A 12,573-nucleotide genomic window follows, 5' to 3' on the forward strand; every position below is an offset into this window, starting at 1 on the left:
ATTAGCTCTTAATCCTGAATCAAGGACCAAAGCAATTTTTTTTTCATTAAGTTGAGGTATCATTCTGATTTCTTCCTCCTGTATATTTATATAATGTTATAATTGAATGACTAGGTCATTTACTTTTTTCATGATCAAATAACATTGACTGCAGCTTCAAGACTAATTCTGAATTGAAAAAATTTCGGAATGTGAATTCTAGTTGTTATTGAGAAAAGTGAGCAATGGAGAAGTTCAGAACGATTTCCAAATTTCTGACTACTCGAAAAAATAGTTTTTTTAATTATATTTTTGCCTTTTGGTTGTCTGAATCATTTTACAACCCTTTATATAAATTTTCTATCTGGCTTAGATTTGATAGTCGGCACAATTCCAAAGATTGTTAAATGATAAAAAACACCGAAAGGCATAAGTAGAATTTAAAAAATTGGTTTCGTTTTTTTTGGGTATTACAAGGTGATTAAAGAAACCGAAAGGCACAAATAGAATTCAAAAAGGAGGTCGTAAGCGTTTCTGAACTCGTCTATTGAATAACATCATTATTTCAAAACTGAATGATGTGTAGAGAATATCTATGAATACTTGTAGCTTCCTCAAAATTTTTCAGTCTCTTCTTGATCATTTTTAGTCCTTTTTTTAAAATTCATCTGTAGAATTATTTTTCTCAATTACTTATGTTTGAAGATATTAAGATATATTCAAGATTTTTGATTTCAAGTAGTACGATTCTACATGGATATTCTTTATAATATCAGTATTGACTGTATAATATAGTAGATTGAAAATTAGCGAATAGAGTAAAATTGGGGAATATGATGGGCGTTGCACATCTGCTAAATAAAGTACCTGAATCAGCAACTGTAGCAGAAATAGATTTTATTTTGTTGAAATTGCAGAAGAGGATTGTGATATGAACATCATTGTCAACATTTCTCGGCACTGAAAAAGAATATTAGTAAAACTTGAGTTGCGAAAAGGTATTGAACTTTCGAACTTATTTTCTGCTTCAATTTAGTCCACTCCTATTTTTCTTGCTTTCATCTCGCTAAATTTTGTATAAAGATTGAGTAAACTGAGTGCCATGAAGTTTTGGTTAGAAGATTAAAATTTCAGTGCTCAGAAACTTTTTGAATAAGAGCAGCTAATTATATCTTAATCATCCTTCAGAAGAGTGATACGTTATCATTACCACCTTCAGGGAAATAACTGTGATTTAATTACAAGAACCATGTAACAGCGTACATATGTTAAACAACGCCAATGTTACAATGATATAAACTGTAAAGTCTAATTGACGAGCTGCCATGAGTGAAATAAAAAGTGTTATGATGATTTGAGTGTACCATTAAGTTGGTTGAGAGTTTGGGTAGTAACATCTGTGGTATGTGTGCAGTTGAATAATTTGAGAACTGTTCCATTTGAAGATCTTTAAAAATGTTATTAATGAATTTAAGAAGTCTATAAAGAAAATATTAAAATTCAATCGAATGCAATAAAAGTTAGTCAAATCGTTTCCTTCAAGAATTTTTATTATTTTACAAGGAATTCATATCCTAATAGGTCTTTGCGGTTCCTGGGTTGATATTTATAAATAGCGATATTAGGGGCTTACAGAAAAAAAATTGAGTCGTTCGGTTGAGTGATTCAGACTGAGAAGAAGACTCTGAAAATATGGTATAAAATCCCCATATTTTGGTGAACCATTAATTGATAAACCCAGTATATTTTGTCGAAAGATATCGTCTAATATTCTTATTGAATCGTTGATTTTTTAGAGTTTTCATGTACACATGATTGTGTAACTTATGTATATTAGTATCCTATTGATAGAGTTACTGTTTGAATATTGATGTATTCATTTCGCGAAAATTTTCACCCATGTCACACTTTCCTTCTTTTGAGTGTTTATACCATGAATTAGTTGTAGTCCTGTATGTATCACAGTAAATAGGTATAAATCATTCAAGATGAGGAAGTTTTTCACAGTGACGACTTTTGTTCAATGTCATTTGTTGTTCTAGTTAGTTATTTTCTCAGAAAAAAAAATTATATTCGGGCTATTGTTATACCGATTTGTTTCGCATCCACACTGATAAGTGGTAGAATCTATTGAATACTATATTGAAAATGATGAATATATTACGTCATTTCCTTTGTTTATAAATGTGGAAATGAATGAATGAACGTCTTCATTATGAGACCATTTAAATCCACTGGATAAGATTTTTTTAATATTCACTGAATGTGATAATTATTGTTGTTTATTATTGTAGTAGCATTACTTACAAACCTCTCTCAATCTAAATATTTTACTGTTACTGTTATAAAAATTTTTTTGTTGGATAAATTAATTCTTGAACATTTTCAAGAATCACTTCTGATTTTTAATTGTGAATATTCATTTTGGTATTTTAAAACCGCATTTTATTATTATGGGAATATCCTATCATTTATTGAGTTTGAATGCAATATCAAGAGTTTTTTTATTAATATTGGGGGAGGCATGTTGAAACTTTTGCAAATTATTATGTGAGATATTCTTTGATTTGCCAAATCAAATTTAAAAGAAATATATATTTTGTTATGAAATTCATTTTGGTTGATTTTACTTCATGTAATCTTTGGTTATTAAATAAATATTAATCTGAGAATCAACGTGTACAATAATTTCAAAGTTTTACCTTCTTAGAATTCCAGCAAACCCAATTAAGTATAGGACATTTGAAAAATTTTTCAAATTTAAAAATTAAGAAAAGCACTAACGCAAGGAGACATCTTCCATCTCTCACAAAGCTGCTCGGCTCAACGTTCTTTAATGGGCGATTAAATTATAATTGAGGTTCCTCCAACAGGGCATGAGTCTCAATTAAACAGCTCATCATAATCCAAAACAGATTTATTCAATAAATTTTGTATAAATATTGACATCAAAGTATGAGCAAATTATCCACTTCAGTTTGCAGGTCCATTTATAATACAATACTTATAAAACTATTTACAGAAATTCACTAAGAGATGAAAAGCCTTTACAACATAAACCTGAAAAAGTTTCGCAATTATTATTTATACAGGGAAATATGCATCTTTATGGCACCTTCCTAAAGGAAAAACAAGTAGAATGCTATACATTTTATGAGATTTTCAGGTGTACATCATCTTCGGTTTCAACAGAATCGACCTACCTGATTCATATGAAATATTCAGGTAGTTACTATTCGAAAATAGTTCAAAGACTTACGAAAACTATGTGCAGAAAGCAGTGACTTAATGATCCAGTTAAATGCCACAAACTTAATTTGTACAATATGAAAACTGAAGATTTACAAAGCTCTGTTCAGTTCATATAAAACCCAAATTCTTAAGAGCAAAAATATGCAGTATGAAATGACAAGGATGAAGATCTCCTCGTAATTCCTTCTTGTATCCTTGAAATGAAATACTAGACAAATTTTTTTTCTATTTGAAATTCAAAACTGTTACCCCTAAAAGAACAAAAAATTTTGAATATATTTTTAAATCGAAACTAAAATTCCAAAGATTTGAAATTTGTTAATCTTCACTCAGAAAAAGTCGAAATAATTCAAATTCGATGGAAAAGCTGCTAAAAATGTTATTAGCTCCATCAGGAAACAGAAATTAATGAAATATTAAGAAGAAACTCTACTTGTTGAATAAATTTGACCAAACAACGATGAATAATAAATCCAAACAAAATATCTAGTTTATTTTAGCAAAAAGTATGAAAAATATTTCCTGCTACATCTATTTGATACTTAGATAACAGTATAACAATGAACTTTTAAGTAATTCCACATTCAGAAATTCCACTAGGCATTCTCATTGGAAAAAAGAACAAAATAACACTTATTAAAAGTGTAAAGTATTTATTACTTGAACATAAAAATTACTAAAATTTATTCACAAGTTTAAATTTCAATTTACTATGAGAAATTTATTATGCGTTGCTGATTCTGGGTGAATATCTGAAGTGATGAAATGCTACTGTATGTACGATTGAAAACCTACAAAACGCTTCGTTCAATAATGCAATCAAACATATCTTGAAGGTTTTCACACAATCAATCACACAACAGATTCGAAAGGGCAACTTTTCAAGGAATTGCGTCTTTATTCTTACAATTCCAAGACGTATGCTTAGTTAATGATTTGAATACTCTGGGTCCATTATGTGCGTGAAATATTTAGAATAATAAAAAATTTACCACAACAAAGAATATTTCACTCTGTAAATTCATAGTACTTGTTTCACTTCCTTCTTAGAGTTACAATATTATGTATAAATATCAACTTCTCATTAACAGTTCAAACAGCAACAATACTTGATACTCCCTCGTAACTTGTCATCATGAGCCATCTCAATGCTGAAGCGCTAATTTATAATAAATACAAATATAAACTGGAAAACTATGTCATATCACTATAACATCATGTCTTCCAGTTGTGTCTTTGTCCAGGCCCCGGTATCATGTCAAGAAGATACTGCCTCTGGATGTCAGCTGCTCTCTGCATCTCGGCCAAGTTGTTGGAATTGTTTTTATTACTACTGGCCGCAACTTGCGCCATTGCTGCCAACTGATAGGGGTAAAACAGTGGTGAGAACATGTGCGCTCCTGGGGGACCTCCTGCTGAGAGAGCTGCAGGAAAATTTGATACATGACTTGTTTATTCATTCACCAGATCTACCATATCAGTAGATACAGTTTTTTTGGCAACTCATTGAATTGGGAGAACACATAAGTTTTGTATAGCCGATTAAAAAAATTGAATTAAACACGAAAACTCCTCAAAAAATCCCTCTTAAAATATGTCCGTAGAACCAATCATGGTTATTCTTTGTTTCGCTCCTGGAAAAAACGGCTTAAAATCCGTTGCCATAGAAAAAAAACCTTGAAAGATGCGAAAACGACAAGTCATTGGTCATTTTCAATCGTGAATGCCCAATTGAATGTTACGCTCATGTCTGTGCCGTTCTCGAGATCTCTTCACATCTTTTCGACAGCGTTAGTCTTGAAGTTAAACGAACCGCGAAAATTGTATGGTTTCTTCCGACGACTTGTGAAAAATAAAATATTGCGTAGATATCTCGTTAATTTCTTCGACGATACGTGGTCTTCTGAATTGATAGAACTTACATCTGAGTATCTGCTGTTGTAGAGCCTGAACTGCAGCTGCATTCTGTGAAAATTTGTCCTGATGCGGCATGTGCGAACTCCTTTGTGGGGGTGGAGGGGGCGGTGGCGTAGGTTGCGCGCTGGGAGTGGGCGGGGTAGCTGCGTGGCGCGGTATAGGGATGGAAGCCGGGGTAGGAGTGGCAGGTTTGGGGGTTGAAACGACTTCCGGTGTCACTGGCGAGGCCGACGGACTGCTGGACGTGAAAGATCCATTCTGAAATAAATCTCATGAATACCGTATTCTTGAACGTTCAACGGCCGTTCTTACCTGAGCCAACTTCTGCTCAATCTCCTGTTCTTGCTGCAACGCCTTCACAAATGCAGTTTTCAAACGGTTCGTATGTTCGGCTTTCAAACCCTTCTTCACGTTATTCGTAACACATTGTTCGCATATGACGATTTTCCCTGAAAATGAGACAAATTATAATTTGGATGAGGAGAGAAAATAACTAACATCGTGGTGACCTGAATAATTGCAATTAATGAATTGAAAATCCTCACCCTTTCCTTTGACTTTTTCCCATTTCCAGACGGGAGTGAAATCTGAATTACACTGACTACAATTATAGGGGGCTGGGGGTAGGGGCATCTTTGTTTCTTTCGTTAGAAAATCAACGACGTGCTCCAAACCGACCAGGTATATAAATTCCGTGTTGCTTGGATTGGGTATGAAATGCATCTCTGGAGGTGGTGGTTTCGGTGGTGGAATCTAGAAAAATTTTGTTTGCGTTTATTCAATACAATACAAGGGGAATTCCTTCAGACGAAAATAAAGCATTTTATTTATACGAAATGAAATTGAATTGATTTCTACTTTTTTGATGAACAATTTATTATGGGGATTCGAAATATCGACGTATATAATAAAAGACAACAAATTGGTTACGTTCAAGAAGATATAGATACTGCAATAATCAATCAAAGTAGAAGGCTAAGAGACCTTTCCTGGTCGTTCACATTAAAAAAATATAATGAAATAAATTTTATAAATGCTGAGGCCAAAAACATTAGTTTTTGACTCTATGAGTCAAATCGGTACTACCCACCCCTGTCCGTGATCGACGCTAACCTCACTTTTGTCACTAATGTCAAACTGACAAGGATGTGTTTACAATTTTCTCGAGCATTTTTTTGATCTTTTAGGATTCGGCGACAGAATTAGAACGTTACTTTGGCGATCATTTGTCTTTCGTTTGGTCTTTTTTTGGGATCGACGAGACGCAGCACCTCACCATTTTCCGAACCCTCTGAATCAGCTGATTTTATCCTCTTCCTCTGAGTGGTTACGAAATTAATATATGTAGAAAAATACTTACTTGTAGCAATGTTTTCTCTAACTGCTTTCTTAAAGCCAACTTAGCTGCCGCCTGCCTTTGTGCAGGTGTTTGATTATCTTCTCTGGGTCGTTCCTGAAAAAAAAAAAAAAATGCTATAAATAATCAACCCAAATCTTATACAACAACATTTTCATGTACATTGGACAAACCTAATCTATTTAAAATATTTAGATAATGGAACTGATCCCATTCAATTTGGAATCTAAGGTTAACTGATTCAATAAGAAGTTACCTGCTCCGTTATATTATTCGCGGTAGGTTGCTGACCGCCGTTAAATCCTACTCCTTTATTATTTTCCATCCCACTTATGGGCTGGGTCTTAGCAGCGTAAAAAGTACAGTATCATCTCATTATTTGCAATTTTAGTTTGTTTGTGAGCGTTAAATATTTTCTGATTTTGTATTTTAAAACATTAAAAAGAGAAATTTTACCTTTGGAGTCTGAGGGGGAGCTGGTGTGATGGTCACAGACGGTGATAGATCCTTCACGCCAGGCGGAAAACCTGGAACCCTATTGTAGTTTCGTGGCGGTTGCGGAACAGAAAGATTCGTCGCTCTATTGTTCAAAGGCGACGAATTCATCGGTATCGGATGGGCAGTAACGCGAGAAGGTGGAGGTTGCTGAAAAAAGTCCATTGTACATACATGACGTTATCTTCTAATCAAAATTTGAGGATTTCACGGCGCTAAAATGATGCACTTGTACACCACTGAATACTTACACCTCTGAGCAAGGGAGGTACATTTCCTGATCCTGGTTTGTGCGACACTGGATGTCTCATAAGCACAGAGGGCTGTGGTGAACTCTTCTGCGTAGGAACTTTGATAGTCGTTGGTGTAATGCTTAAACCACTTGGGAGCCCCTTTGGCGGTAGTGCTGAAGACGGTATGGTCGGCGGTAGGACCGCCACATTTTCTTTCAATTGTTGAGATTGCTTCAATTTCTTCAATAAAACCAATTTCATTTCTTCCGATCTTAGTTCTTCCCTTATACGTTTCAGGCACCGATCCCTGGAAAGAAGCAATGTATCAAAATACTAAATCATTACAATTGATATTATATACTATTTTCCAAGCATGATATGAACGAGACTGCAGAATACCGTAAAACTTATCTTTACCTTTGTTTAATTTCGAATGGGGTTAATTCTTTTATTGGTGTCATCGGCGGCATTTCTCCATCGCTGGAATCACTGGTGTATCCCGTAGAATTTCCATTTGTGCGGGGTCTGTCGAAAGTCCCATTAATCAAGATATCGGGACTCTCGACGTAGCTGCGTGGTTCTGTCCTTGGACGGAGTATCCTCCTACTATGCGGAGGATGGCCAATGCTGGGTAATGGTTGATTGTTCACAACTGGTGTGATATTGAGACTCGGTGGAATGTTTGTAGGTATAGATGGTGAAGACCTTACGGTGCTAAAATGATATTTACATTTTTTTATTCAAAGATTTGAACTTTCAGAATTTTCTTCCCTTAAGTCTATAGCCGGTCAGGCAGACCTATATGTGAAACCAAAAATTTGGATATATTTTCAATATTCATGAAGTATCCCTATTTCCCTTCAAATTTGTTAAATTTCTGTATGATATCTCTACTCTCCTTACTCTAAACAGATAAGTAAATTGACGATTCAGTAGGGTTCAACTCCTGCATAATATACCACAAAATGATTCAGTTACAATTCCTACATGTTTCCCAATATTTACCGAATTTTCAAGATTATGCGAGATAATTATTAGATTAAAAACGTAAATGGATGCCTCTAGGGTCAGGATAATTTTAATGATTATTATAATAGCTCTTATCTCTACCAATAGGAAAAAAATTATCGCTACCATTATCTACTAATGGCAAATATGGGAGAATTTCTTTATCTAAGTTACCTTGGCTTAAGATTATTATTCATCACTTCATATAGTGACTAAACTCAATATTATTATTAGAAGATATACAATGATGTATAGACCTATTGAATAATATAATATCACAATGACAAAGAAAACTTTTATTTTCATTTTTTTTCACATCCAAAATAAATTACACTTTTCTTGAGAGTTTTAATTTCAATCGGAAATTTTTTATAACTTCAATACAGAAAAAATGGACTGAAATTTATAGTTCACATTACGAATCACCCAAATCCTAAAATAGTTGTCAATATTGAAATTAATTTAACAATGGCCATTCAACAAGTAATTTGTTCAATATATACATCCTATTAATGAAATGAAAGATTACTATTTATATCCCGATAGCCAGCTAAATTTTTAGTTTCCTAGAGTAGAAATTCAGTTTTTCAAAACCAAATTCATTGGAACAAAATTCCTCTTGAAAAATCAATATTTTATAAAGAATTTTATTTTATTGCATGAATTAATAAAGCACCTTCAATAACTCTACAATCGAAATATACTGTTTCTGTAATGAGTTTATTTCTTATTGATTTATTCATCATTATGAACCTCAAGTGAGTATCAACAAATATGAATATGAGATGTTTCAACATAAGTAATATAGAGATTAATGATGAAATATTGGGTATTAAAACTTACCTTACGCTCAAATCAACAATACTGTCATTAATTTCCATTGTTTTTCGTTTGGAGAAATAATATGCATATAACGCTGCAAAAAACAGAATAATTTTTATTTGGTTGATCTATTAATAACATAAAAACGATAGGGTTCCATCCACAAAAGATGACTTTCTTCCGATAAGTATATATTGAAAAACAATTATTAGTATTAGTAAGGAATTATTCTGTTTGGTTCAAGTAGAGATGAATTTTTGGCCGTTATTATTGAGATGAAATGATCAAAATGATATAACCTCACAAATTCATAATATTTAAATCGAATGTAAATACATTCAATGAAGCAAATCTGAAATACATGAATATTTTAGTTATCAAGATCCTACTTTATTGGTTAAATGAACAAATTTCAAATTTTTTTATGAAATGGCAATAGATAAGATACCTATAAATTGATTGATATTGGGTCATTTTAAGAATGGCTATGGTGGTGGGGTTCCCAATATTATAGCATATCAATTGAATAATCAATCGAAGAAATTCGATAGTATTTTATAAATATGGAAATTAAAACTCAAATGTAACTATCAATTAGAAGTGAAATGATACCAAACTAGGTATACCTGAAATAAACTGTTATTTTACCTACCTTTTATCTACTCATAATCCGTACTCTGCTGGGTCAATTAGTGCACCGAAAATTGTAATCTAAACTTCGCGTTGACAAATCGATTATCTTCCTGTACACCGTATACACACAGCACATTTCATAGAAACGAAAAATTATCGAAATCTCGAATTAGTACAATTTTTCACACTTTCAACGATTTTTTTCACCTGTCATCAATCACTCAAAACAAACGTTACCAAAATATTTTTTATGTAACAAACTTAGAAATTTTAACCGGGAGTAAACATATCTTACTCATTCTCACTGATATATTAAAACAGACGATTGAACTTGATTCAATTCAATACGGCGAATACAGAAGTTGTAGGTTATTTCTTAAACTAACATGATCTAATCAAAGACAAGGTATAGGTGGTGTTGTTTCACAAACATCACTGTTAGGCAAATGAACACGTTCGTTGATTGGACTAATTTGTATTTATATACATGAAAAGTAGTATAAGTTCAAACATACATTTGTAGCTCCATCTTTGTCTTGCAAGAATCTGAAGTTCTCCTTTCCTGTTGAAATGACAGAGCTGAAGTAATGCGCAAGTCAATTTATTCACGGTATGAAAATTTTTTACAAAATGAAAAAGTGACAACTAACTAAACCATAAATCTTTCCAAAGAGGAAATCTTTGATTTGTCTTCCTCTGTGAGTTAAACCTTTTTTTTTGGCGCCTAATTCAATTATGAAAGTATATATTTTTTCGTTATTTCAACGTTTTTGAGCTTCTCAATAAATAATTGTATTTCGACCATTTCAGAAACATTCGCCACCGTAAATTCTTTTATGCGATAATAATGCTAAGTGACTTCAATTTCAGTATGTATAATATGCTACACTGATATTAATCAAGAGCTAAAATTTTTAAAACTGCACATAACAAATTTTAACATTCTGCTCTTGAATATATGCAGGAAAAGTACAGAAAATGGATGTTTTCACCATTTACACTTTTGCCACATAAAGCATAATAAATAGTATACCTTTGTGTATTCGTATTGGGTCAATACTGAATGAGTATACTTAAGATTTCGTTTTAACTTCATTGTAAAATCTATTTATAACTAGTGGTCAGGATAATTTTTGGGGAATAATAAATGCTCAAAGAGCAATTGGACACAAGAATATTTATTTGCTTTGATGTATAAATAACTGGAAAATTGTCTGGCATCAATTAATCCCATTTTCTAGAGACATCCAAATAATCACCATCAGGTACGTCATAGTTATCAATCGGTGGAGTTTGCACAGGTCCTTCACTTTTGAAGGGTATAAGATGAAAGTCAGTCTGAAAAATAGAGAAATTATCAGGCATGTTAGTTTCGTATAATAAGTTGAGAATACCTGAATGGCTTCTTGATATAATTCTTCTGATTCTGCCCGTAGTTCATCCAATGCTTTCTGTTGGGAAAATAATATACGATCCAACATCTTAATATCTCTTAAATGATGATTCTGTTTGTATTTGGACCAGGATTTTTCTAAGAGTGCTCTGCGCTCCAATTCTTCTTCAGGTAAGGGGGGATTACTCCTTGTTCGAATGCTTCAAATGAAATCATTTTGAGAATTGGAGGAGTAAATTTGAACACCAGAACTTACTCCCTTTCATCAATGATATTAAGTGGTATCTCACATTCTTCAAGAGGTTTCAACTGTCTAGCATTTTTTTCCAATCTGCGGATTTGTTTTTCAATTTTTTTCCTTTTCCTCTCTTCTCGAGCTCGTACTACAGCAGGGTCCAACTTTTTTTTCTTCTTTAGGGGTTCAGCCCTTAAAACAGTCAGGATGAACATTATGAATGTTTGAAATGATAACCTACCATAGAATCGGAGTTGTGTGAATATTATTACTTGCTCCAGGGTAAATATTTTTCCTGGCAAGTATACCTGTAGGAGCCGTAGATAACCTAAAACGAATAGGAAGTATATCGATACTGTATAATAAAATTGATTGTACTTACCTATAAATATTAGAAATCAAACCTCTACACGCTATCATTTTTTTTACTTCGAAATAAGATTGATGAATACGTGAGAATAACAAATTTTGAGGAAATTTTTTATCTTACTAATTTCAATTTCAACATTATTTCACTCTCACTAAGCGACATCTGATGAACACAAACTGAAGCTACATTTGAATTTTCTAATGAAAATTCTATAAATTCAAAGTTAGAGTTAATACTCTAACTTTGAATTTATAGATGGCGCAGACGCATGTTACGGGATGTTCTGTATTGGTTACAAGGTAAAAAAGTAATCTGTACAAATATAGAAAAGTAATCTGTATATTTTCTCAGAAAAGTAATCTGTACAAACATTTGTACAGATTACTGTACACATTACAGATTACTGTACAGATTTCTGTAATACTTTAAAGAAAACTGTTTCCGTAACAGATGTCTTTATAATAGTGAAATCTGCTGTAACCAAGAAGATACCTTCTTGGACCTAATGAACATTATGTTTACAAGTTAGTTCCATAGGTGGCGGACTTAATCATAGACCTTTCGCTTCAAAGGGTAGAGATCACCCTCCATAGTTTTGCTATGATCCGAAAAACGAATTCAAAGATGAGAGCCTGGACTCTCTAGTCTAGGCTAAATGTTTCCCTAAACATCTAAAAGAACGATTATTGCATTCTAGGGACAGACCGCCGTCATTTTGCGGCTGATTAGAGTGTAATTGAAATAGCTGTATTTTAGAGATAAATAATTTTGAATGGATTGCTAACTTTTCTTGGCTGCTGTTAGTTTGTTTGGAATGAAAAATATTCGAGAAATGAACACGATTTAAGCTGATTTGATTCAAAAAATTTGTTCAGATCC

General features: G+C 32.8%; 2 protein-coding genes across 3 annotated transcripts; both read right to left on the reverse strand.

The window, feature by feature from the left end:
- Positions 1-2,878: 2,878 nt before the first annotated feature.
- LOC123307473 (transcriptional repressor p66-beta) lies at positions 2,879-10,024 on the reverse strand. Of its 2 annotated transcripts, XM_044889798.1 has the most exons (10): positions 9,716-10,024; positions 9,085-9,157; positions 7,651-7,947; positions 7,252-7,540; positions 6,962-7,150; positions 6,509-6,601; positions 5,694-5,901; positions 5,461-5,597; positions 5,154-5,406; positions 2,879-4,655 (listed from the first exon to the last, which is right to left on the reverse strand). In XM_044889798.1, exons 2-10 carry the CDS (start codon positions 9,120-9,122, stop codon positions 4,447-4,449), a joined length of 1,713 nt encoding a protein of 570 aa, XP_044745733.1. In that variant the 5' UTR covers positions 9,123-9,157; positions 9,716-10,024; the 3' UTR covers positions 2,879-4,446. The 2 variants fall into 2 exon arrangements, with proteins under 2 accessions (XP_044745733.1, XP_044745734.1); XM_044889799.1 differs by lacking the exons at positions 9,085-9,157; positions 9,716-10,024 and adding an exon at positions 8,137-8,255.
- An 834-nt stretch (positions 10,025-10,858) lies between these two features.
- On the reverse strand, positions 10,859-11,865 carry LOC123307457 (39S ribosomal protein L40, mitochondrial). Its single transcript, XM_044889783.1, has 5 exons — positions 11,707-11,865; positions 11,566-11,652; positions 11,346-11,516; positions 11,091-11,289; positions 10,859-11,034 (listed from the first exon to the last, which is right to left on the reverse strand). Exons 1-5 carry the CDS (start codon positions 11,742-11,744, stop codon positions 10,921-10,923), a joined length of 609 nt encoding a protein of 202 aa, XP_044745718.1. The 5' UTR covers positions 11,745-11,865; the 3' UTR covers positions 10,859-10,920.
- Between the last annotated feature and the right edge of the window lie 708 nt (positions 11,866-12,573).

Source organism: Coccinella septempunctata, chromosome 2, assembly GCF_907165205.1.
Source record: "Coccinella septempunctata chromosome 2, icCocSept1.1, whole genome shotgun sequence".
Lineage (NCBI taxonomy): Eukaryota > Metazoa > Arthropoda > Insecta > Coleoptera > Coccinellidae > Coccinella > Coccinella septempunctata.

Excerpts from the sequence above, each read along its gene's own strand:
- LOC123307473 (XM_044889798.1), bottom strand. The coding sequence starts at position 9,122 with ATGGAAATTAATGACAGTATTGTTGATTTGAGCGTAAG. Across the intron at positions 5,598-5,693 it reads GGAAAAAGTCAAAGGAAAGG|GGAAAATCGTCATATGCGAA; the intron begins GTGAGGATTTTC and ends TCTCATTTTCAG. Across the intron at positions 5,407-5,460 it reads TTGAGCAGAAGTTGGCTCAG|AATGGATCTTTCACGTCCAG; the intron begins GTAAGAACGGCC and ends GATTTATTTCAG.
- LOC123307457 (XM_044889783.1), bottom strand. The coding sequence starts at position 11,744 with ATGATAGCGTGTAGAGGTTTGATTTCTAATATTTATAG. Across the intron at positions 11,517-11,565 it reads CACACAACTCCGATTCTATG|GGCTGAACCCCTAAAGAAGA; the intron begins GTAGGTTATCAT and ends GACTGTTTTAAG. Across the intron at positions 11,290-11,345 it reads AATATCATTGATGAAAGGGA|CATTCGAACAAGGAGTAATC; the intron begins GTAAGTTCTGGT and ends TTTCATTTGAAG.